General features: G+C 37.1%; 5 protein-coding genes across 10 annotated transcripts; 1 reads left to right on the top strand and 4 right to left on the bottom strand.

Moving 5' to 3' along the window:
- Positions 1 to 7244: 7244 nt before the first annotated feature.
- LOC108966306 (LMBR1 domain-containing protein 2 homolog) lies at positions 7245 to 9785 on the bottom strand. The gene is made up of 4 exons (XM_018929146.1): positions 9590 to 9785; positions 9094 to 9523; positions 8119 to 9020; positions 7245 to 8062 (listed from the first exon to the last, which is right to left on the bottom strand). Exons 1-4 carry the CDS (start codon positions 9758 to 9760, stop codon positions 7427 to 7429), a joined length of 2139 nt encoding a protein of 712 aa, XP_018784691.1. The 5' UTR covers positions 9761 to 9785; the 3' UTR covers positions 7245 to 7426.
- An 11-nt stretch (positions 9786 to 9796) lies between these two features.
- On the bottom strand, positions 9797 to 10240 carry LOC108966307. The gene has a single exon (XM_018929147.1). It carries the CDS (start codon positions 10048 to 10050, stop codon positions 9820 to 9822), a length of 231 nt encoding a protein of 76 aa, XP_018784692.1. The 5' UTR covers positions 10051 to 10240; the 3' UTR covers positions 9797 to 9819.
- A 1244-nt stretch (positions 10241 to 11484) lies between these two features.
- On the top strand, positions 11485 to 14259 carry LOC108966302. 6 transcript variants are annotated; one of them, XM_018929129.1, is made up of 3 exons: positions 11485 to 11714; positions 12239 to 12999; positions 13068 to 14259. In XM_018929129.1, exons 1-3 carry the CDS (start codon positions 11702 to 11704, stop codon positions 13554 to 13556), a joined length of 1263 nt encoding a protein of 420 aa, XP_018784674.1. In that variant the 5' UTR covers positions 11485 to 11701; the 3' UTR covers positions 13557 to 14259. The 6 variants fall into 6 exon arrangements, with proteins under 6 accessions (XP_018784674.1, XP_018784680.1, XP_018784678.1 ...); XM_018929135.1 differs by having other exon boundaries at positions 11487 to 11703; XM_018929133.1 differs by having other exon boundaries at positions 11487 to 11718.
- A 289-nt stretch (positions 14260 to 14548) lies between these two features.
- Positions 14549 to 15981, bottom strand: LOC108966303 (omega-amidase NIT2-B). The gene is made up of 4 exons (XM_018929136.1): positions 15832 to 15981; positions 15219 to 15728; positions 14899 to 15132; positions 14549 to 14836 (listed from the first exon to the last, which is right to left on the bottom strand). The coding sequence occupies exons 1-4, from the start codon at positions 15848 to 15850 to the stop codon at positions 14748 to 14750; spliced, it is 852 nt and encodes a 283-aa protein (XP_018784681.1). The 5' UTR covers positions 15851 to 15981; the 3' UTR covers positions 14549 to 14747.
- A 6325-nt stretch (positions 15982 to 22306) lies between these two features.
- Positions 22307 to 24293, bottom strand: LOC108966295 (tubulin beta-2 chain). Its single transcript, XM_018929106.1, has 2 exons — positions 23603 to 24293; positions 22307 to 23536 (listed from the first exon to the last, which is right to left on the bottom strand). The coding sequence occupies exons 1-2, from the start codon at positions 23993 to 23995 to the stop codon at positions 22589 to 22591; spliced, it is 1341 nt and encodes a 446-aa protein (XP_018784651.1). The 5' UTR covers positions 23996 to 24293; the 3' UTR covers positions 22307 to 22588.
- Between the last annotated feature and the right edge of the window lie 489 nt (positions 24294 to 24782).

Below are 24782 nucleotides of genomic sequence, written 5' to 3'. Positions count from 1 at the left end.
TGCCGAAGAACGCATTAAAACTGTTTTTTCGCATGGATCAGCTTCGGCTTTGGTCAGCGTTCAACCTGCGACGCCTATGCAATTTCGTATGAAAATGTTGAGCTCAGCTTGGCTTTGAGAGTCCACTCTGCAGGCATCCTTCTTGTTATTTTCAACTATTTAATATAGTGAAAATATGATTTACGAATAAAAACGAAGTTGTTCAAGTAGCTATAAAAATCCATTAGATTGAGATTTTCGTAAAACGGATATTAAGCACAAATCAAAACAAAATGTTGAAATTCATATTTCATTATTCTAGTTTGTAACAAATGAATTCTTATTCACTAAGTTGCTAGTTGATAATGATCTGATAAAAAAACAGGCTGACATTTTAACGCGGTCATACAAATTGATTGATAAAAAACAATTCCTTGTATGGAAACCTTTTCTTTTTGTGAAGGGAGGGCTATCTTAACTTTTGGATTTCCTTATACTGTTTTCTGTAAGAATCTTATCGAAAATTTTAAATATTTCTTAAATAATAACCCAAAAACTTGCAATACAAAATTTCGCGACTGTAAATTGAAATTTACTATTTTTTATCATTTATGTTAAAAGAACTCGTAAAATTTCCTGATTATATGTCGTCAAAATAAAAAGTTTGCCATACAAGCGCTTGATTCCGATATATTGGGGAGCCAAAAATGTTTCGTATTTTGTCAATAGATGTGTCACATTGTGCCATACCATACAGTGTTGGAGATTTTAAGCTTAATTTAACCAAAAAAATTAAACTCGGGGAAGTTTTCAAAAATGAGTGAAAATAATGAATAAATTCGCTATATTTTGAATTTGTTTTTATTAAAAAGGGAATTATGTCACGCAAGCCACCAATGAAATTTATGAAGTTTACGGAGACGATGCTGTATCAGTTCATGTAGCACAACAATGGTTCGCTTGCTTCCGTTCTAAAAATTTCGAAATCTCGATTTACACTAATGGGATAATGTCTCTAGCGGAAAAATGGCAAAAAGTGGTCAACCAAAATTGTACAATTTTTTTTATACGAAATACGAAGACTTTACCCAATACATGGTATTAAATTATAAAATTTATATAAAATAGCCATTTATATGAATACATATATGTTGTAAGCACATTCCATATAATACTTTTATGTGTTTACTTAATAAAAAATTGCATAGATTCTCGGTTTATCCCATTTCATTATATATATATTACATAAATTCAACGTTATGAAAGTTCAGTCCAATCGAAAAATCGTAGTACTTCAAAAGAGCAAAAGTCAATTTTCAATAATAAAGCATATTGAATTCTTTTGAAGATGCGATAGCCAACACGTGTGGAGCCGGGGGTCACGCTGAAAAAGAGGAAGCTTCAGCGGAGCCACTCCGACACATTCGGTTTAAGGGTTCGGTGAAGTCTAATTGCAGCGTCTGTTCACCAGCGACTGTTAGCGGTCATCGGTCTTGAAAAAGCGCTTTGTTATATCAATGTGTAGTAGATAACTTTATTCTACTCGGATAACGAGGTTATGTGCTGGATTTGAGACTACGTAAAACCCACTGACTACGCCAGTAAAGAAGAAGAAAGTTAAAGGTTAATTTAAAGTTGTTATATAATTCGCACGCATATTCAACAAAATTGCCAAGTTGTAAATTTTAACACATTTGCTCATACTCTCTTCTTTGTTTATGGTGTTTTATATTAGGAACTAAATTTTTAGCTATTTATTTGCTTTTTTTTGTTATTATAAAGTTTTACTTAATTTTTCTTAATATTTGATTAAGTTCTGCAAAGTCGTAATATATTATTTTATTCTATAATCAATATAATAGAAAGTTAAAGAAAGAGAAGCAACAGGAAATTTCATTGATAAACAGCACAAAGAGAAGTGGACCCAAGACGTTTCCTTGTGGCACTTCCGAAAACGCAATGAATGAATCAGATGACACTCCATCGACACTGACAACGCATCGYCTATTGTGCAGATATGATTCAATCCACTGCAAGAAGACCGAATGAAACCGTAAAGAAGATAGTTTTTTAATTAGAATATTGTGTGAAACTTTATCAAAGGCCTTAGAGAAATCTATGTAGACACAATCTACCTGAAATCCAGCGGAGAATGCAGACATACAATAATCGCTAAAAACCGCTAAGTTTGAAACAGTGGAGCGCCCAGAGACAAACCCATGCTGATTGACATTAATTATTGATTTTACTGCAAAAAATAATTTATTTTTAACAGAAGACTCAAAAATTTTCCAAGCTGTAGAAAGTTTAGAGATAAGCCTGTTTTTGGAGACTACGTCTTTTCTACCACCTTTAAGAATAGGGGTAATGCGTGTCAATTTCCAGGCAGAAATAAAAGTCCCAGAGGAGAGAGACTTATTGAAGATGAACATGAGAGGATACACCAAAGCAGTACAATTTTTAATAAGTACAGGTGGAAGCCCATCCAATTCCAATTTGGAGGAAGACTTAATATCACAAATAGCTTTGGCAATATCATCCTGTGAAAGACGCAGTGTGCCAAAATTTATGGAAGGGAAATTATTAGCTGAAAAAGTGGGACTAATACCAGGATCACCGTGGGTATAATTCGATTTGAAAAATTCAGCAAACAAGTTGGAGATTTTGCCAGGGGTGCATGCTGACTTATCACCCCACCGTAATGCAGAGGAAATAGCCGAACACGCTTTTCTAGATTTTACAAAGTTCCAAAAGAAGTTAGGGTTCGACTTAATTGTAGACTCCGTACTATTAATAAACCTTTTATAGAGAAACTTGTCCAATTCATTAAACAGTTTTGTATAGTGCTGATATTGAACAAAGGAAACGTGAGATTTAGTTGAAGAGAACTTTTTATAGTATTTATTTCTAAGATTTTTTAAACGTTTGAGGTTCCTAGTGTACCAAGGCAACTTATATGGTTGTATATGTTTGAGTGGGATATTATAATGACAAAATTCCTGAATTGATTTCTTAAAAAGCGCGAAACTATTAGCTGTATCTAGTCCCGAAAGTAGATCATCCCATTTAATGTCATCGAGGAGATTATTGAGTCGTTCAAAATCACAATATACAAAATTAAAACCAGGCCCACCAGTAGCTTTAACAGGAGCGAAAAGATAAGTATCCACCTCAAATGCTAGCGGAGAATGATGAATGGTGGCTGGAGTAATTGTAGAGAATCCATCGAGAAACCTAAATTTTAAATTATCACTAAGAAACACTTAAGTCTAGAAATCGATGCAGACTATTTGAATAAGAGTTGATTTGAATCAGATTGAGACTAAGCAAGTTATCGATGAGAATTAACTCCTGAGAAGACGGTAAATTGGAGGTAATAAGAGCAGGACTATAGGAAAAACTAGACCAGACGATTTTGCTTAAATTAAAGTTACCCAGAACACAGGCAATTTTCAAAGCTTATTGCACGGACTGACGGGCAGTCACTTGTCATCTTCCGCCGAGGCTGCCAGCTGAACCTTCCTCTGCTAGTGAGATTGAGGAAGTCTTCAGATCCCTTACTACCCACACATGGCTGGAGGGTAATACGGCTGGAGAGAACAGAGAAACTATATCGGCAAACGCTGATTCTGCTAAATGCGGAGTCCTTCGGGACTCACTAATACCAAGGCAACCATCTGCAATTGATTGCAGATAGGATAGGTACGATAGCCGGCGATGGTCAAACCACCAGCGTCACTCGGACGTCGATATTTCTGGGTGTGGTTCGTCAATCGGCGACTCCGTCCTCAGCATCGAAAAGCTGTTTGAGGAGGTGCGGATCGAGCACGACATGGGCGCTGAACTAACGCGGAGGAGAGCCTGAAGGATAAGATTCCTCTAGATTAACCTCCAAAACGCAAAGGCGGTATCACAGCTTTCAATAACGTCCTGTCGGAGGAAATCGTTACTGCTCTGGACGGTCTTGGGGTCAAACATCGAACACCTCATTCCCAGTCTTCTGTGCGCGCGTGTGACGAAATGTGAATAGGGGTACCCCTAAGTTTTTAACGACTTGTTTAAAGAACTTGAGGACCGTGGCTGCCGGGTGATTGCCTATGCCTAAGCTGACGTAGGGGTAGATAGATAGATAGATAACTGAGGAATGCACTGCGACCATAGGTCTATTGTGCCCTCTCCTAACTCACAGGGACTCGCTTAGCCCCAGTATATTGACGAAGTTCAGTATTTTTCAGTATGATCCCTATCTGGAAACATGGCTCCAAGGGCCTTTCAGGGTCCCTGTCGCAAAACCGACAGTTGGCGCAGGATGATAGGCCCATGTTAGTTAAGTGCCTTTTCAGCTTGCAGTGGCCGGTATAGAATGTAACCAGGATCCTAAGTTTGTTTCTTGGGAGGTTGATTAACGATTTAAATCTWTTTTGGTTATACCCCCCAACTAGCAGCTTGGCATGACGCATACCGTGCGCTCGCTGCCAATACCTTTCCCTGCACTCTCTTTCTTCCTTGCGGAGCAGCTCCTTCAGAGTGTGGGGACCCACTCACTCATACTGGTGGAGGCTGCGGAGCGGGCTAGCTCGTCAGCCAGTTCGTTTCCGGCTATGCCCCTGTGGCCGGGGACTCAGATTAGGTGCACCCGGTTCTTTGTAGCTAGATTGTTCAATCGTTCTCTGCACTCCTGCACCAAAAGCGATTTGATCTCGTAGGAAGAGATCGATTTATCTCTGTACACCGGCTTATAGCCAGGACTTCAGCCTGAAAAATATTTGGAAAGCTTCCCATCGGAATGGAGAGCTTTGTACGCGGGCTTACAATACCCGCACCTATTCCTTCCGACGTTTTTGAGCCGTCGGTGTACCACCTCAATGTACTATCCCTTAGCATTTGCTCAAGAGCGGGGTCGYTCCACTCACTCTTGCTCCCGAGGGTAACCTTAAACCTTTTCGTGAAGTGAGTTGATTTCGTAATCCGGTCCCTTGGGAGAAGGGCGATAGGAATGTCGTCACGTATCCTCTCCATCATCTGGGACGAGATTATCTTGCCTTTGTCGCACCTCTCTGCTGTTATCTGCAGAAGTGAGTGCTTGGCTACTTGACCTATCATTATATGGATTGGTGTAAGTTCCAGCAGGACCTCCAAAGCTGCCGTCGGACAGGTTCGCATAGCGCCCGTCATGCAAACGCATGCTAGCCGCTGAAGCTTCGATTTTCGGTTAACCACCGAAGCCTGCGACGTTACAGAGGCCCAGGACACCGCCCCGTAAGTAATTATYGGTCGCACAATCATGGTGTACAACCACCTAACGATCTTTGGCTTGCAGCCCCAGGATTTACCCGCCAGCCGTTTGCACACCATTAATGSTTTTGTAGCTTTGACTAGCGTTTGGTTCACATGCTGCTTCCACCGCAGGGTRGAATCCAGCGTAAAGCCCAGGTATTTGACCTTGCTAGTCATCTCGATCTCTCTGCCCCCCAGTGCGAGGTTCCTCAAGCCGTGTAGGGACCTGCGCCTTGTGAAAGGGACTACGGTTGTCTTTGAGGGGTTGATGTTCAGTTCCACTCCTCTGCACCACCCCTTTGCCAGATTTAGACCCCGTTGCACTAGGTCACAGAGAGTATCTTCAAATTTGCCTTTTGCTATTATCACAATGTCGTCCGCATACCCCTGGCAGCGGATTCCATTGGCAGTTAGCAATGCTAATAGTATTTGACCTTGCTAGTCATCTCGATCTCTCTGCCCCCCAGCCGGGTAGGGACCTGCGCCTTGAGGTGTTGATGTTCTGTTCCACTCCTCTGCACCACCCCTTTGCACTAGGTCACAGAGGGTATCTTCAAATTTGCCTCTTGCTATTATCACAATGTCGTCCGCATACCAATGGCAGCGGATTCCATTGGCAGTTAGCAATGCTAATAGTTCATCCACGACAAGGCTCCATAGTAGAGGTGATAGCACACCTCCCTGTGGAYAGCCTCTTGTCGCTCCCAGGCGGATCTTTGTTCCGCCTGCCCTGGTCTCGGCGATCTTGGTGCACAGCACGGCCTCTATCCATCTGCGCACCGGTGCTGCCACATTTCTTCTTTCCATCGCCCTGGCTACACTCTTATGAGATGTATTGTCKAAGGCACCTTCGATGTCTAAGAAGGCACATAACATCACCTCCCCTTTCTCCAGTGAACTCTCTATCTCCGAGGTCAGCTGGTACAGAGCCGTACTGGTGGATCTTCCCGCTCTGTATGCATGCTGAGCAGCATGCAGGGGTGCGCTCTTCAGCGCCGTCGATCTTATATTGTGGTCTATGATCTTTTCCATAGTCTTCAGTAGGAAGGACGTTAGACTAATCGGCCTGTAGGACTTGGCCAAGGAATACTTACTTTACTTACTTACTTACTTTGGGTATGAAAATGACGTAGGGGTATCTCAACGTCGTAACCAATTGGACGGTCGGAAGTGGTCTCGATATCAACCCAAGTAAAACCGAAATTGTTTTATTTACTAGAAGATATAAGATCTCGGAAGCACCGCTGCCGTAAATATAGATATCCGTCTGCAAACGGCGGATAGAGTGAAATACTTAAGTCTCCTCCTCAATAGGAATCTTTCATGAAAACCAAATATCAAAGAAAGAGCAAAAAATGCATCGATTGCCGTATACTGCTGTAGAGGAGCCATTGGCAAAGGTGATCATCTGGCTCGATCACTTATTACTGACGAGGGAAATATGAGTAGGAAGTAGCCGTTGAAGGACAGGGGCAGTGAACTTCTTTGCGGATATGTCAAAGCTGGGGGGGTAAGACTGGTGAAGGGGTTTACTGTGAGGAGCTCTCTTGCAGGCATTACGGTAGCAGTAGATTTGCTACTCCAGGAGTGCCTAACCTCGATATCAATAGACACAATTTGTGATAATACTGTTATAGGTTCGGAGTCATAGCAGAATCTCAGTAAATTTAATTATTGCAAAAGCTGTATGGAAAAATAGTAGGTGTAAACAATACAACACTACCTTCTTGACAGTCCTTCGTTTGGGAGGTCAAGACTTAAGCACTTGGGAGCGCATACTTTCAGATATTCCACCGAACTAGCGCGAGTTGAAATTAAACGCCTATGCAAATTTGTATTGGTTACTAAGCATTATGCTAATATGTAAGTTCGAACACAAGAGTTATTCTTTTCTATGGCTTGACAAAGGAATACATATACCAGTCCACGTGCGATCTTCGATCAGCCATCTAACCTAACCTAATTACACATAAATAAAACTGCAAATATTTAAACCGAGTGTCATTTATATTGGATTGAAAGAATAACTTCTGCTTATTTTTGAGCATAGTAATGATTAAAGCATTTTAATTAGTAGCAGCATTGCCATTCAATTCTCCATAGAATATAATAAACCACCTATTTAAAACTAGCTTTATTAGTTTTATTTATAGTATTTTTCTACTATTTATCAAACATCATCGAAAAGACCCCGAAGCGGGGATCTTATACGTTCATCCGTAACGTCTTTCAAACTATCTGAATTCTTTTCGATGTTATTTAAGGGCCTTGAGGAGCCCTTAAAACCAATTTCCAGGTGAGTACTAACACCGAAGCGTTCATTTATTTCTTCTGATAGACTGCGCGGCACCCCAATTGGTGAGATACGAGCGTTTGAGGATGGTGCAACAGTTTCATATCCTATTCGCTCTCCATCACACAAAAGTCCATCCGTTGGTGTGCGTAACGGTCCAATTGAACCAACTTGCGCGGTGGTTCCAGCTAAATTACGATATTTAGCTATATATTCATTCGTAACAGATGTTGGGTCTCTACGTCGTGACATCGTATCCTCTGCACGTAGACGACGACGTCTTTCCCTCGCAATCAAAACTTTGCCTTCTTGAACCAACTCTGTGGCAATGATTTCATTTTGAAGGAATTGTTGAAACCCCATAGTATTCAAAATGCGACTACCCAAACTAAACCAAGTAGCCAGGCAAAATGCCAACATACACATAGGAAAGTAAATGTTAAAACCGTCGGAAATTATGCTTAAAACGTCCATGTGTCCCATTATTTGGGTATAGTATGTTTCGAGTATTCTCTGCAAAGCAATCAGCTATTTAGTTCCTTCAATTAAATTATAAGAAAATAGTTTACCTTTTCAATTATATGTGAATCCATGTGAATTAGACCGAGAAAATTGAGACACATTGGTGGTGTTAATCGACATAAGAGCATGCCACTAAAAATTAAACTATGCTCATTTGTTTGATGATGTGGTGCCAAGTAATAAAGATTTAAAAAACGTATGCGCAAAATCGTAGAATAAGTACAATAGAATAGATAGCATAACACAATCATTGAAAATAATTCGATAGTAAAGAATTTATAATTATACTTTGCAATATTTATAACCTGAGCAAATATAGAAAGTACTGGTTGTCGATTGAAAAATGTCAGTTCACTCCACACGACCATTAAGGACATGATTGTGGCCACTATGGAAAGAGCTTTCAAAAAGTGTTTTTTACAAAAGCACTCCCAATACCAATGTAATGAGGGGCTATAAAGGATTCTACATAATTGAGAACGCTGAGAAGGAAACTCTGATTTGAATATTCTATCTGTCGAATGCATATTTCGTGATATATCTTCCAAGTACAATACTTTCTCTACCTGCACACTCCAAAGGGATTCACTACGTTGTAATGTCTGCAACGACTTAATAACTTGCTTATGAATCCGTATTAATGTCTTTTCTGTTGGTACAATTGTAGGAGTGTCTCCGATACTAACCCCACGATTATAGTTGCGGGTCGCACGCTCAATAAGTTCAGTTGGTACTTTGCGGAGTATTGTTTCTACACGTGAACGTAGCTCATAACCATTAGGGATAGCACGATTTATACCTTGTAGAGACTCCAATACATCATCTACATTCTCCTCCGCCTCTGCTTTGCTCGAGCTTAATTTCGCTAATTTAAAATAAGCGTATTGTAATGTAAAACCAGGCGTTGCATTATTCCATAGAGAGCGAGGGACTTCGACGAGCGCGTAGCCTATAAATCTCATGCTATAGTGTTTTAAATAAATATTTCATATAAATCTCATGCTATAGTGTTCATTACTTACCAAGTAGCAGCACTAGTAGGAACAAGCCCCAAGTGTTAGATGCTGAAGATGCGATGGCTTTTAGTTTTTGCCAATCCAAAGAGACACCCTTAGCAGCTATATAAATCAACAGAACGCCACATATGAACAGATATGAACTGTAATAAATAGCGTTCTCAACAAGAGCAGATTTTAATTTTCCTTTAATGGTAAAATCGCCCGCTTTCAAATATGACTGCATAAGCGGCATAATTAACCAAGTAAGAAACTGTGACGACCAATATATTATTCTCCACAAATTTGGAAAAACATCATCAGGAATCATGCCCCATGGAGCCTGACAATGTGAATTTGTTTCTGATGTGATTTCAATTTTTGAGTTATTGAAATCTTCAGATGCCATCGATGTTCCCATATCATTATTTTCTTGGAGACATTGTCGGTATAAAGTCTTGAATTCAAAGGCAAAACGTAAATACATATGTATATATGTAAGTTAAATTCAATATGTACTTACATTTGTGACATCAAGTGGTATAGTGAAGACAATAAGAAACGAAAAGCACCACGCCATCAACACCGACAATGTTACAATAATGTGTTGACGAGGAATGTTTCCATACCGAAAGAGCAAAAATCCAGCAAGTAGTAAAGCTGCTACGACCGCTAATAAAAGTAAGTGTGCCATTTTAGGGTCTTATCTTATAGGTTTGTTATAACAATTTAACGAAGGACAGCTTTTCTATTTTAGACACGTTTGTGAATGTTATTTACACTAGGATCATCAATGAGTTTCTCTTGTAATTGTCGCGATATTTTACGTTGCATTTCCTCCAAACGGTCTAATGATAGCGATTTTAAAGCTATTAAATGTGGTTGGCAGAAAATTAATTCAGTTTTGTGCTCGAAAAATAGTTTTCCGGTTGTAGGTTCAATTAACTCGATTTTACCGATTATATCGATTTTTTTAGACGACATAATATTATTTTCTAGTATAACCAATATCCCCAAAACAATTGACAATTATATATTTTTTGTAACGATAGCCATCATCTGCAAATAACTACCTTAAGGACGAAAATGTGAGCTAATGTCAACAAAACTCATGATCAAATTGTTTAACTGTGTGCATTCTATAGTATATATTTATTATTTTAGGAAGAAATGTCATTTCAATATTTTGGATTTTAGACTATGTTCACAGCGGAAGATTTTTGTAGCCGAACAGGTATTTGCCCTTTTACCATTACTTTTTTCGGCTTAGGGTGTGATAATTGCTACAAAAACAAATTACACTATAAAACTTCGTGTGTCGTAATACTTATAGAATGTGAAACAAAACCATAGAAAAACTCTCCAACAGCAAGTAGATTGTGAACTAATATACAAACCTTTTTTAAATTTGTGAAATTAACATAATTTATTAGCTTGGGAACAAAATTTAGTAATATAATGGACAATGTTTTAGGTAATTTTTAATAATTGTATAGTTAGTTATCCGGTGTTTTCACCAAGAGCATTACCATAATCGCGCAAGATGGATATATATATTGCCAATTATTGAAAGCTAAACGTAACGGGGCATCTCAACAGGATAAAATCTATCTCTTACTAACTGTATTGCCGTGCCTATTGCCTGTGGACACTCCACATTGCTTATTGCTTACAATATATTGAATACTAATTAGTTTGATATATATTGTAAGCAATAAGCTATCACTTCAGCAGTTTGACGGCGCATTTTCATTTCTATGAAAATTTCGAAAAGGCAACATATCCCATTTGCACATATGCCGACGGCATTTTCATTTCGGTATTATGCAATTTAGAAGAGCGAGTATTAAGATGGTTGTGTTATGTTATAAAAATAAAGTACATTTTCAAAATAACATTATTCCAAAAAATTAATATTTAGTTTAATAATTAATTTACAGAAAAATTATAGCAATAGCCAGTTAGTAAGACATAGATTTTATTTTGTCGAGATGCCACGTAAAGGTGCCTGCATAGAAGACGCTGACTGCTGAACAAATTGAGATCGACAGAATTCAAGCGAAATTTGTCAAATATTAAAATACACACGTTCTTAAGGATACAGTTATTCAGACAGCTACACGACGACATAACTGTGTCCTTAAGAACTTATGTATTGTAATATTTGTCAGATGTCGCTTGAAGTCTGTCGCTGTTTATGAGCACATGATTTCGATCAGCGCTAATCAATTGTAGGTATTGTAGTGGATGCGAAATTCACCAAAGAATTCCCAGCGATCTTGCTATTATACTCGTACATTTATTGATTTTCAATCTGGTAATTTTTTCTGCTTATGCAAATAGTCGACATGGATTTCTTATATAAAGAATACTTTGATCAGGTAATACATTGTAATTTATTATTTTTATTTCTAGCCTTTGGCAATATTAGAAACATATTTAATATGGCGATATTGGTAACTGCAAGGCTGCTGCTGTGAAGTCGGTCTGTTGTCTACGTAATTGTACCCCAGTCTGTTTTAATATGTGGCAGATGCTGTCGTCTGCCTCCTTCATTGTGTTTAATGGATTAGTTGTGATGGCTACGCAATTCGGTATTCACAAGCAAAACATATCTAGCCACAACGGTTTTTAAATGTATATAGCAAGCAAGTAATTTTTTTATTGAAATCGCTATACACAATATACTTCGTATATTTTTGGTAATTCTTAATCGCACCAAATTTCTTGCATGTCTGGCCACAGCGTATAATAGTAATCAGAAACTAATAGCATTTATGCGATTCTTTTTCTAATATAAATATAATATAATATATACTCTAATATAAATATATTCTTTACATTTGAAATTAAATAACGTAAATTCCAAGATATATTATTAAATAGATAATAAACAAAGTATTATTTAAATAGAAAACATTAAATTTTAAAATTAATAATTTAGTATTCTTTGCTTTAATTTTTTCAAATTCTAAACTTTGCAACACTATCTATAATCGAACTTCCTATACTTGACATTCTTTTCTACAATTTGACATCATTGAGTGAGATTTCGACGATTTGCAATTAATTTATCTCATATATTGTCCAAATTAGTAATTTATCTATATTGCATATACAAACAGATCCTCTACTAAATCTTTAATATCGTTAAAATTTTTTGAACTTTTAGAAAGCGAAATGGAAATTTCAAATGGCGTTTTGGAGCGACTCAGAACCAGTGGCGACGGAATGGAAGAACAAACTAATACGTGTAAGGAAGCAAATGTCAAATTCCGTTATGCCGTTCGTCGACCAACTAGTGCTACCATACAAGAAAATGTTCATAAATCCACAAATAACAGTTCAACATGCCTAAACGACCAACTCCTACATTCTGGTCTGCAAACACTTTATCGCCGATACGAAGGACCATGTAGTCTTGCACCAGTGTTACCAGGAGGTAAATTGATTCAAATGATTCCTCATTTAGTCAAATCAGCCAAAACCAAGGGTACACATACGAAAAATAAACCTCCAAAATTTATACCATATGAGCCATATACAGGCGCAACAAGTTCCATCGTATCTACTCCACGCCCAAAAACAGCGATGAAAAATAAAAACAATTTAGATATTGGAGTACTTGTAAGTCAAATGTCAACAATGCGTTCCAAAGAATTAGGCGATAAGAACAGCGAGGAATATTGTGGTAATAGTTCTTTGGATGTTAAATTTGAGAAACTAAGAGAAGAACTCAGAAAAATTACGGAGGAACGAGATTATTACCAAGGACAATTTAGATTTCAAACCCAAGTTAATTCTGAATTAAAAAATTTGTTAGTAGCATCTGTAGGCGAAGATATGCAGTCACATGTTAATGTGCTCACAGAAGACAAACTTCAGTTGGCACGCGCGTTGTTAGATACCGCGAAAAATTTAACAACACATACGGTACGTTTATTTTAAATATACTAGCTTCGTATTCAAAATAAATCTAAAAAAGTGAACATTTAATCTAGGAGCAAATTGAGTTTCTTGCGAGCCAGTGTGAAGTGTGGCGTTCCAAATTTCTTGCTAGTAGCGTTATGGTAGAAGAACTAGCGCGATGGAAAGCTGATCTAATACAGAAGAACCAAATACTTGAAGAATCCACTAAGCGATTACTCCACGCAACACATCAAATCCGAGAAATGCAGTTAGAAATCTTAAAAAATTTAAAATTTGTTGCAAAGATACGTTATCTAAACCTTCCAAGTACTGATGTAATTAACCTTAGTGCCGAAAATTTAAATATCGTACATCAAATGGTACTGCACTCTGGCGTTGGAATTCCCGAAGGTGACATAGATATTTTGAGCACTAGTAAAAATCCTCTTTGTGATGCTGAAAAATATGCAGTAAAGTCTTTACAATTCATTAGTCAGCCTTTAATGGCTACGGATGAAGCGATAAAAGCTCTTTTTGGACAAGTCCAGCGACCATATAGTGGAATAAATACACCTAGTTAATTGTTTATTAATAATTAATAAACAGTTCCCACGACAGCCGGTTCTACGTACCGGAATATTCCTCAATCTCATAGATTTTGTATGGCACATACTTAAATAACATACTTAAATTCAAGTTTAACATCGCGATGAAAATGTTTTTAACCTATCTTCAAATTTCATTGACATGCGATATTTAATGCTTGAATATAGTATTTTTAATAAATTAGTTCATTCTGCATTTAATTTCATTTGTACTAAATTTGGAATTAAGTTCCATGATGATCGGTTACGTGATTTCGGTGTGAAGTAACAAAAACATGTATGTGCTTACATTCTCATTTGTAATATTCGTATGGATATACATATGTATATATTTTATACTCTAGTAATATGTTGCTACAGAGTACAGCAGAACAAGCGAAAAACTAAAGAAATCTGTTAATCCAGAATTAAGAACAGAAATATTTTAATGGAAATAAAGAAAAAATATTGACATAACTACATAATTATTCGTCGCTACTTGATAATAAGCGCAATTGTTTGCTACGAACTGAACAAGTCGGTATCATCACTGGAGATATCCAAATTATCCGATGGTAACTTTCGACAGATTTCGGTATTTCATTCCCATTTTTCCAAAATCCTTGCCCTATCCTAATCCTAATTGATAGCACGAACATTTGATAAAATATTACGAGGTAATAAACTTTTAACACTTTAATTAAACAATATTTTATATACATACATGCGAACAAAATGGGTAGGTAAGAGTTATCGAATAAGGGGTAAATTACAAGACAGTGAATTTGAAAATGTATCAGATTAAAATTTCTTTACCAAATTTTTTTTTCAACCCTTTAACTTCAAATCCGTCTAAAAAAAAGAGTTGGGTGTATATGTACAGAATTATATACGTATATAAGTATAAAGGATCAGGATGACGATAAGAGTTGAAATACGGTGAGTGCCTGTCTGTCCGTCTGTCCATGAAAGCTTGAAAAAAATTGAGATATCTTGATGAAACTTGGTATGCAGGTTTCTTACCTATTGATATACATATGTATATGTAGAAGATTTGCGTTTATACAGCTCGGCCAGCTTTAGTATAAATTTATCTCATTACCAATGTAATTTCACAATTGGGAAAATTTATTATTATTCAGAATTAAGACATATCAAACAAGAGCAAAACCACCTCCATACAACATTTTATTTTAAACGTGTTGTTACATACATGTCCAAGCGGCGCTGTTTGAATGTTGGAATTTGTGCACGAACTTGGTCTACGATTGAAAAATCTGGAAACTTCTCACTGTAATTCTGATACATATACATACACGTATTCTATATATTTTCTTACCAATATCAACTGAAATTAAATCTTCGCTATAAGTAGCTTTTTTTAAAATTTGCCCCCACGGATTAACTACAGTTGAGTGACCCCAAGCCACATATTCAGCATTTTCATCACGAGCAGGCGATGTCGTTACAACATACAATTGATTGTCGTTGGCTCGCGAACGTTGCAAAAGCTCCCAATGTAAGGGACCTGTAGTCATATTAAATGCACCGGGGTAGATTATCATCTCACAACCTTTAATTAGAGTATATAAAATTATTTAGATAATATGTACACATATATACATATATATATGTATATACATAGTGTTGGAGAACTACCTTCGTTCCGATATACTCGGGCCAATTCTTCAAAACGAATATCATAGCAGATACCAACACCAATTTTATGACCGTCTACATCTACCACAGTAAAATCGGTACCCGCAGTTAAGGTTTCCGACTCTTTGAAGCGAATTCCTCCTTCAATATCAATATCAAAAAGATGCATTTTACGATATTTCGCAATCAATTTTCCAGTAGGATCCCAAATAGTACAAGTATTGTAAATGCGATCATTTTCACCTAGCTCAGGTATGGTACCTCCAATAATATAAATACCATGAGTCTTTGCAGAGGCAGAAAGCTGCTGTGAAGTGTAACCATCTGGTATTGTTTCAGAGTATTTCCTGAAGTATTTGGTACCATAAGGACAATTAAAACATTCAGGCAAAGTTACCATGCGAGGTTTATATTCATGTACAGCTTGAGCAATTTTGTCAATAGCATTATGTATGTTCGACGATTTATCTTCACCAACTTTCAATTGAAGTAGAACCAATCGCATAATCTCTAAGAGTATATACAAATGTTGTGTATGCAGAGAACGTCTATAGTATTTAACGTTCTCCAGTGCATGTTAAACGTCAAATTAATATATTTATATTTTACTTACGTTTCGACAAGTGGCTCATATTTAGTATAAATTTTGTAGGGTTATCAAGCAAAACACAAGATCTTGAATAATAATGCAAGTAGAATAATCATATTATGTACAATCATATTGTTATCAATTGCAATCATTCTTGCGTATGTACCCATCTTTACTTAAACATTCCCTTCTTATATTATATGTACTTATAGTTCATTTAGTCTCTCACGCAAAACCGTACACTGAAGCAGTTGATATGAATTTAAATATTTTATGTGGAAAATAAAAAAGGAGAACGATTTATTTTAGAAATGTATTTCTGGGAAATATAAGAGTTTATATTTTTGGACTACTATATAATAATTGTGGCATAAATATTATATACTAATTAAAATCATAAATTTAATATTGACAATGATATTTATTTCATAGGATGGAGTGTAGAAAGTGAGGAAAGTTCTCTGATCGCCATTCACTTGGGAATGGCCAGAAACGATTCTTTTATACATATATGGCTCAAGCAGCTCTGGGTAGCTTAAGAACATCCGTTTGACGACGAGCTAAAGTGAGAAGGTAAAATATCCCCTGCACAGGGTTTTGCGCTGGGTGTGGGACCCGCCACATAAAAATGAAGAAGACAAAACAGCCTCGGCTGAAAGACCCCGTTTTTGAACTGTCGGACGGCATTTTAAACTATTTACGTATAGCTGCAATTGAAACCATTGGTTTTCGGAAAACGCAAAAGAACAGCTGGTACGACGAGGAGTGCCGTGTCGCAGCGGAGAGAAAACAAACTGCCTACCTCGCAATGTTACAATCGAGATATCGAGAGTTGAAGAGGGAAGCGAGACGCATTTTCAGACAGCAATAGAAAGAGGCCGAAATGCGTGAGTATGAAGAGCTTGATAAGCTGGCTGACAGGGGTAACGCTCGAAAATTCTACGAAAAAATGGGGCGGCTAACAGAAGGTTTCAAGACCGGAGCATACTCTTGTAGGACCCCTAAAGGTGATCTAGTCACCGATGCCCAGAGCATACTTAAAGGAGGAACACTTCTCCAGCCTGCTGAATGGCAGTAAACATACAACGCCAGGAGAAGGCGAAACCGATTCCCCAATCGATAACGTTCCATTGCCGGACCATGAAGAAGTTCGAATAGCAATTACTCGTCTGAAGAACAACAAAGCAGCGGGGTCCGATGGATTGACCACCAAGCTCTTCAAACACGGCGGCGAAGAACTGATAAGGAGCATGCATCAGCTTCTTTGTAAAATATAGTCGGATGAAAGCATGCCCAACGATTGGAATTTAAGTGTGCTCTGTCCAATTCACAAAAAGGGAGACCTCATAATTTGCGGCAACTACCGTGGGATAAGCCTTCTCAACATAGCGTATAAGATTCTATGGAGCGTATTGTGTAAAAGATTAAAGCCCACCGTCAACGAACTGATTGGACCTTATCAGTGTGAATTTAGACCTGGCAAATCAACAACCGATGCACCAAATCTTGGAAAAGACCCGTGAAAGGAGAATCGACTTACACAATCTCTTCGTCGATTTCAAAGCTGCTTTCGATAGCACGAAAAAGAGCTGCTTTTATGCTGCGATGTCTGAATTTGGTATCCCCGCAAAACTAATACGGCTGTGTAAACTGACGTTGAACAACACCAAAAGCTCCGTCAGGATCGGGGAGAACCTCTCCGAGCCGTTCGATACCAAACGAGGTTTCAGATAAGGCGATTCCCTATCGTGCGACTTCTTCAATCTGCTGCTGGAGATACAATCTTTTAAAAGAGTGTATAGCTGCTGGCGTGTGCCGATGTTATTGATATCATCGGCCTCAACACCCGCGCCGTTAGTTCTGCTTTCTCAAGACTGGACAAGCAAGCAAAGCACATGGGTCTGGCTGTGAACGAGGGCAAGACGAAATACCTTCTGTCATCAAACAAACAGTCGTCGCACTCGCGGCTTGGCTCTCACGTCACTGTTGACAGTCATAACTAAAGAAGTCGTGGATAATTTCGTTTATCTTGGAACCAGCGTAAACACTACCAACAATGTCAGCCTGGAAATTCAACGCAGGATAACTGAATAGGCAATTCCCGTCCTGCTATAAGGTGCAGAGGTTTGGACGATGATAACAACAGATGACTCGACGTTACCAGTTTTCGATAGAAAAGTTCTGCGAAAGATTTATGGTCCTTTGCCCTTTGGCCACGGCGAATATCGCATTCGATGGAACGATTATCTGTATGAGATATATGACGACATTGACATAGTTCAACGAATTAAAAGACAGCGGCTACTGTGGCTAGGTCATATTGTCCGAATGGACGAAAACACTCCAGCTCTGAAAGTATTCGACGCTGTACCCGCCGGGGGAAGCAGTGGAAGACCTCCATTCCGTTGGAAGCACCAGGTGGAGAAGGACCTGGCTACGCTTGGAATATCCAATTGGCGCCACGTAACGAAGAAAAAACGACTGGCGCGCTGTTGTTAACTCGGCTATAATTGCGTAAGCGGTGTCTACAACAATTAAGAAGAAGAAGAAGTTTTATATCTTAATTAGGTCCTGGCACTTTATAGAGTTTCGATTAATGCCGAATTGTGGGCGTGGTAGTCTTCCGATTATGCCCATCTACAAATTCGAACTTTTTTGTACTAAGAAACCTACATAACGATTTTCATCAAGATTTCTTAATTTTTACTCAAGCTACAGCTTGCTCGGACGGACGGACGGATGGACAGACAGTCAACCGGATTTCAACTTTTCTCGTCACCCTGATCATTTATATATACATATGTATATATAACCATATTTTTATCTCGATTAGTTTTAGGTGATACATACAACCGTTAGGTGAACAAACTAGCAACTGGTTGCAAAAGTATAATTATTCTTATCCGACCTTAAGTTTGTTAGTTTAGAATATTTGAAATAAATTCATGTTAATTTTTTAATTACTATAAAATATATTATATTACTATTGGCGACCCTGTGTTGTAAGAGAGCAGTCAGCTGACTCGTTTCGACGGAAAAAGAATCCAATTTTAGCAAATATCTACGTATACCGACGGTAGAAGCGGTGGTGATTGTTCATTTACAATGCACTCTTATATTGGGCCATCTCGACAGGCAAACATTTATTGCACACTATCTGTATTGCCGTGCCTATTGCCTGTAATCTCGACAGGATAAAATTTATTTTCGCTAGGTGACATCAATTGGATATTACAAACGAAGCCAGGTCCTTCTCCACCTGCTCCTTCCAACGAAGTGGAGGTCTTCCTCTTCCTTTGCTTCACCCGGCGGGGAGTGCATCGAATATTTTCAGAGCTGGTGTGTTTTCGTCGATTCGGACAACATGACCTCGCTAGCATAGCCGGTGTCTTTTAATTCGTTGAACTATGTCAATGTCGTCATATATCTCATCATCACGTCATCGTTCCATCGAATGCGATATTCGCCGTGTTCACAATTCATGTTTGTAGGAAACATTTGAATATTTTCATTTATTCAAAAAAAAAAAAAAAAAAAAAAAAAAAAAAAAAAAAAAAAAAAAAAAAAAAAAAAAAAAAAAAAAAAAAAAAAAAAAAAAAAACAATAATGAAAACAACCTCACATCTATGCAAGTATATAAAAGAACGTGTGTTAGTTATACCATTTATAACTCAAAAACCGTCTAAGGTAGCTTAGAACCAGGGTAAGGACATAGAACACTTTTTAGTACAACTCATAAATACCATAATAAGCATATGTTCAAAAATCATGTTCGTAGGTATCATTTGAATATACGCGTAAAATTTTTAACAGATTCTTCCTCAAAAATAATACAATTGCTAAGTATTTGGAATAGTAGAAATGAACTGCAGTGAAATAGATTATATCTGGCTAAGTAATCAGTCGTTGAGTATGTATTATACAACGTACATCCCAATAGACTGATGTCAGAACCTTTCCAGCCGTATTTTTAGCCTTTCCACGCTTGAGAACCGGTTCATCATGTGCAGTCCAGAATTACTGTCGATTGGACTCCATTGGGAAATGGTGGAGCTATGTTTCTATTGTCACACACTGACGCAAAAGATCGGTTTTATTCCAATTAAAGAGCACTCAAAAATTCCTCAGAATCAGTTATTCGTTGTTTTTGTTGGATTATGAACTTGCGAGAGCTTTCGCCTCTTTAGAGCATCATTGTAATCGGTGCTCATTTTGTGTGTTTCCCGCTTAGCAAATATATTTTCACTGGTGGAATTCCCAAATTCAACAGTATTTTCAACAATTTTTTGATTTATGATTTTATGATTTCTTCTTATTAACACACGAAATGCTTTATGATCCATTTTTTGTAAGCAAACACAAGTTCCAACTAATAGAAATCATATAGATGGTAGTAGTAGTATTATCTATGTACAAATTAGCCACAAATTAGCTAATTACCCTTCACAGGTGTATTTCTGTTAGTAACTATGTGTTCAGTTTGTATGGAAGCTATATGCTATAGCAATTCGTTCTGAACAATTTTTTTTGGATATTATATTGTCTCCTTAAGCAGTAATCCATGCAAATTTCGTGAAGATACCACGTCAAATGCGAAAGTTTTCCCTTGATTCCGATCGTTCGGATTGCAGCTATATGCTAAAGTTAACCGATCGGAACAATAACTCATACCAAATTTCGTGAAGATATATCGTCAAATGAGGAAGTTTCCCATGCAAGCATATGATTCCGATCATTCAATTTGTATGACAGCTATATGCTGTAGTAGTCCGATCGGAACAATTTCTTCGGCGATTACATTGTTGCCTTAAAAAAAGTTTTCCATAAAAGAACTTGATTCCGATTGCTCAGTTTGTATGGCAGCTATATGCTGTAGTTAATCGATCTGAACAATTTCTTCGGAGATTACATTGTTACCTTAGAAAATAATCTTTACCAAATTTCGTAAATATATCTTGTCAACTGTGAAAGTTTTCCATAAAAGAACTTGATTCCGATTGCTCAGTTTGTATGGCAGCTATATGCTGTAGTTAATCGATCTTCTTCGGAGATTACATTGTTACCTTAGAAAATATTCTATATCAAATTTCGAGAATATATCTTGTCAAATATCAAAGTTTTCCATACAAGAACTTAATTCCAATCATTCAGTTTGAATGGCAGCTATATGCTGTAGTTCATCGATCTGAAAATTTCTTCGGTGATTACATTGTTGCCTTAAAAAAATCTATACCAAATTTCGTGAATATATCTTGTCAACTGTGAAAGTTTTCCATACAAGAACTTGATTCCGATCGTTCAGTTTGTATGGTAGCTATATGTTATAGTGTTCCAACATCGGCAGTTCCGACAAATGAGCAGCTTCTTGAAGAGAAAATGACGTTTGCGAAATTTCAAAACGATATTTTAAAAACTGAGCTCGTTCGTATCTATACAGAGAAATATATAAATTATATTTATAATAACACGAAATATTTAATATGAACAACTGTGTTTTTATTTAAAATTTAAAAAAATATTAACTTTCTAATTTTTTTGTTTTATACAAATTCAGATTGATCATTAATTACGTAAGACACCAGTATGAAAATTTTGTTTCAATATCTCAAGTCGTTTTATTTTTATACGGTTTTTTACTTCTTCTGTAAACCTATGAAAAGTGATGTTACTTTATTTTGCATTTCATGCGGCGATATATTATTGTTAAATATTATATTAAGCATGATTTACCCTATTTCGTTACCACAAATTTTATCAATTAACAAATTTGTAAATAACTTACCAATCTTTTTCAAATTACGCGAGTGTTTCTAACCCCAACGTTTCTTACACTGGAAAAAACGTTTGTAAGTATAGCTACAAATTGTTCAGATCAAAACAGCAAATTAACGTTCGAAACAAAGATCTTCATAATATATACCTTGAGACAGGTAGGTCTTTATCAAGAAAGAACTAACAGAACGTTTTCTGCTGGATGCAAACCGTTGGTCAGCTACGTTTTCAGAATAGTTGGGGGCCTATTCTGTAACTCGATTCAAAAAAAATTTATTCGAATTCTAATTTTTTATATTCTGTAACCCGATTTTCGGATTTTCAAGCAAATTTTCGAATAAAATATTCGTTAGTTTTTGAGTTGTAGAAAGCAAAAGCGAAAATTGTACGTATATACTATATTCTGGCACAGGGTGGAACAACTTTCGCGTAATTATAAAGTAGATCCGATTTTCAAATAGAATACATTTACGAATCCATATACGGAATAGGGCCCTTGGTCTAAGAAATGTAGTTAATAAAGTGGTGCAGTCGAAGTTAACTTTTTTCCTGTTTTTGTTGATTTTTTTTGGCGCTAAAACATAAATAGCGGTTCAATATCCGCATAAAATGTAAGTTAATGTTTCAAACTCAATTCAGTTCGATTGCGGTAAATTTGATTTACAAATATACACATCCTTTATATACGAAGTAAGGTTTGTCCTCACAAAATGCAAAATCTTTCTAATTTTTTCAATTTGGTCTGGACATAATTATGTATTTAGTTTCGTTCTATTGACAAGTTATTCAAAAAGATTGCAAGAAAAATAAATTCCACTGAAAAGGGTGTATACAGCAGAGAGGAATCAAATATTATATGTATATGAACACAAAGTGCTGACTAAGGCGTAAATTAGAAATTAAGTATGCTACAATCCAATTTTACAATTGCATTCTGCGCTCAGAGTTAAAATTTAGCAAAACTCATGAATTAACACATTAGCTATCATCTTTACGTCTGAGGGAACTGTTATTCATCTCCACCTCCTTCTTCATCCTCGTCGAATTCTCCCTCTTCATCAGCAGTCGCTTCTTGATATTGTTGGTATTCCGATACCAAATCGTTCATGTTGCTTTCCGCTTCGGTAAACTCCATCTCATCCATACCCTCCCCGGTGTACCAATGCAAAAAAGCTTTACGCCTAAACATTGCCGTGAATTGTTCGGAAACTCGTTTAAACAATTCCTGAATCGCTGTTGAATTTCCAATAAATGTGGCGGACATTTTTAAGCCACGTGGAGGTATGTCACAAACAGCTGTTTTGCAGTTATTTGGGATCCATTCCACAAAGAAGCTGCTGTTTTTATTTTGAATATTCAGCATTTGTTCGTCCACTTCCTTCATTGACATACGCCCTCTAAATATGGCTGCTACCGTTAAATACCGCCCATGACGCGGATCGCAAGCAGCCATCATGTTCTTAGCGTCAAACATCTGTTGCGTTAATTCAGGTACGGTAAGTGCACGATACTGTTGCGAACCACGAGAGGTCAAGGGAGCGAAACCAGGCATGAAGAAATGTAAACGAGGAAATGGCACCATATTCACAGCCAACTTTCGCAGATCTGCATTTAGCTGACCAGGAAAACGTAAACATGTCGTTACTCCAGACATTGTTGCTGATACCAGATGATTTAGGTCACCATAGGTAGGCGTAGTTAGCTTTAATGTACGGAAACAGATGTCGTATAGAGCTTCATTGTCGATGCAGTATGTTTCATCAGTGTTTTCTACCAGCTGATGTACACTCAGAGTAGCATTGTATGGCTCTACCACAGTATCGGATACTTTAGGCGAGGGCACTACAGAAAATGTATTCATAATACGATCAGGATATTCTTCACGAATTTTCGATATCAATAGTGTGCCCATGCCTGAGCCTGTGCCACCACCAAGAGAATGCGTTAACTGAAATCCCTATAAATTAATAAAATCATTAGTCTTTACCATACTCAAATATATGCGGTTCATATAATTCGACACCTGTAGACAATCACATCCTTCAGACTCTTTGCGTACAACATCAAGTACGGAGTCGACTAGTTCTGCGCCTTCTGTATAGTGGCCCTTGGCCCAATTATTACCCGCTCCTGACTGACCAAATACAAAATTATCCGGACGGAAGATTTGCCCGAAAGCCCCAGAACGTACCGAGTCCATAGTGCCCGGTTCTAAATCGACCAAAATGGCACGAGGTACATATTTGGCACCAGTAGCTTCATTATAATACACATTAATACGTTCTAGTTGTAGGTCGCTATCGCCATAATAAGTGCCTGTGGCATCAATGCAATGTTCATCAGATATCACTTCCCAAAATTTACCGCCAATCTGATTGCCACATTGTCCGGCCTGTATATGTACGATTTCGCGCATTTTTCAAATTGCCTTTAACACTTAAAGTCTGAAAACTATGAGCCTTTACTGCTACTGCTTGTTATCAGTTATAAATTACTAAAAGGCAAAGAATATTGGATTGGTTGGAAACGAAGATTAGATTAAATTTAAGAGGAGCGTATGAATTGGTAAGAGAAAATTGCAGGACTCTTAGTTCACGTTTTCTTAGTACACTTTCGATATTATATTTGATCACTGGACCAGTTTCGCAATTTAAATAAAAAACTAATTTTTAATACGCTCTCGTCTGACTAAAATCTTTTCAAAATATGTTTTGTGTGAAAAAATTCTGAAAAAAATGCTTTATTGATTGAATTTTAGAAGATACGTTACTACCACAAAATAGTAGAAACAAGATAGTGTTTTTTTGCAAAGTAATTATTGTTATTATTATTTATTTTTACGAAAAACAAAATCATATTTCACACTATAAATATTTTTCTGGTTATAAATAATCTGATTCTTTTACCACGGCTGAAAATCAGTTTGATGTCCGTTGCCAATAATTTTTTGAGAGCACTGCTTTTTAATACGCTTTTATTAGCTTCACTTGTATGTAGGTATGTTTGTAACTTTTTTAAGCGGTACTGAAACCTAGAATATTTGAGCGACACTGTAGGAAAGCGATAGTAATAGCGGGATTCTGTAACCAGTCTCTAGTCTCTATTTGAGACATTTTGTGGTAAAATCTCAATTTGTGACTAGTTACTATTCACTAAACAGTCTCTAGCTTTAGTCTCAAAATATTGCCTCAAATTTGAGACTT

This window comes from Bactrocera latifrons, unplaced genomic scaffold, assembly GCF_001853355.1.
Source record: "Bactrocera latifrons isolate USDA-ARS-PBARC rearing strain unplaced genomic scaffold, ASM185335v1 scaffold_158, whole genome shotgun sequence".
Lineage (NCBI taxonomy): Eukaryota > Metazoa > Arthropoda > Insecta > Diptera > Tephritidae > Bactrocera > Bactrocera latifrons.
The sequence above is the reverse complement of the archived record's forward strand: the minus strand, read 5'-3'. Positions and strand labels throughout refer to the sequence as shown.

What these genes read in the sequence shown, in the direction of transcription:
- LOC108966306 (XM_018929146.1), bottom strand. Translation starts at nt 9,760, where the DNA reads ATGGCACACTTACTTTTATTAGCGGTCGTAGCAGCTTTACTACTTGCT. An exon ending in TACCACTTGATGTCACAAAT is followed by an intron (nt 9,524 to 9,589) that starts GTAAGTACATAT and finishes TTTGAATTCAAG; the next exon opens with ACTTTATACCGACAATGTCT. An exon ending in CCTACTAGTGCTGCTACTTG is followed by an intron (nt 9,021 to 9,093) that starts GTAAGTAATGAA and finishes TGAGATTTATAG; the next exon opens with GCTACGCGCTCGTCGAAGTC.
- LOC108966307 (XM_018929147.1), bottom strand. Translation starts at nt 10,050, where the DNA reads ATGTCGTCTAAAAAAATCGATATAATCGGTAAAATCGAGTTAATTGAA.
- LOC108966302 (XM_018929129.1), top strand. An exon ending in AAAATTTAACAACACATACG is followed by an intron (nt 13,000 to 13,067) that starts GTACGTTTATTT and finishes CATTTAATCTAG; the next exon opens with GAGCAAATTGAGTTTCTTGC.
- LOC108966303 (XM_018929136.1), bottom strand. An exon ending in CCGAGTATATCGGAACGAAG is followed by an intron (nt 15,133 to 15,218) that starts GTAGTTCTCCAA and finishes CTCTAATTAAAG; the next exon opens with GTTGTGAGATGATAATCTAC. An exon ending in TTTAATTTCAGTTGATATTG is followed by an intron (nt 14,837 to 14,898) that starts GTAAGAAAATAT and finishes AGAAGTTTCCAG; the next exon opens with ATTTTTCAATCGTAGACCAA.
- LOC108966295 (XM_018929106.1), bottom strand. Translation starts at nt 23,995, where the DNA reads ATGCGCGAAATCGTACATATACAGGCCGGACAATGTGGCAATCAGATT. An exon ending in AAGGATGTGATTGTCTACAG is followed by an intron (nt 23,537 to 23,602) that starts GTGTCGAATTAT and finishes ATTAATTTATAG; the next exon opens with GGATTTCAGTTAACGCATTC.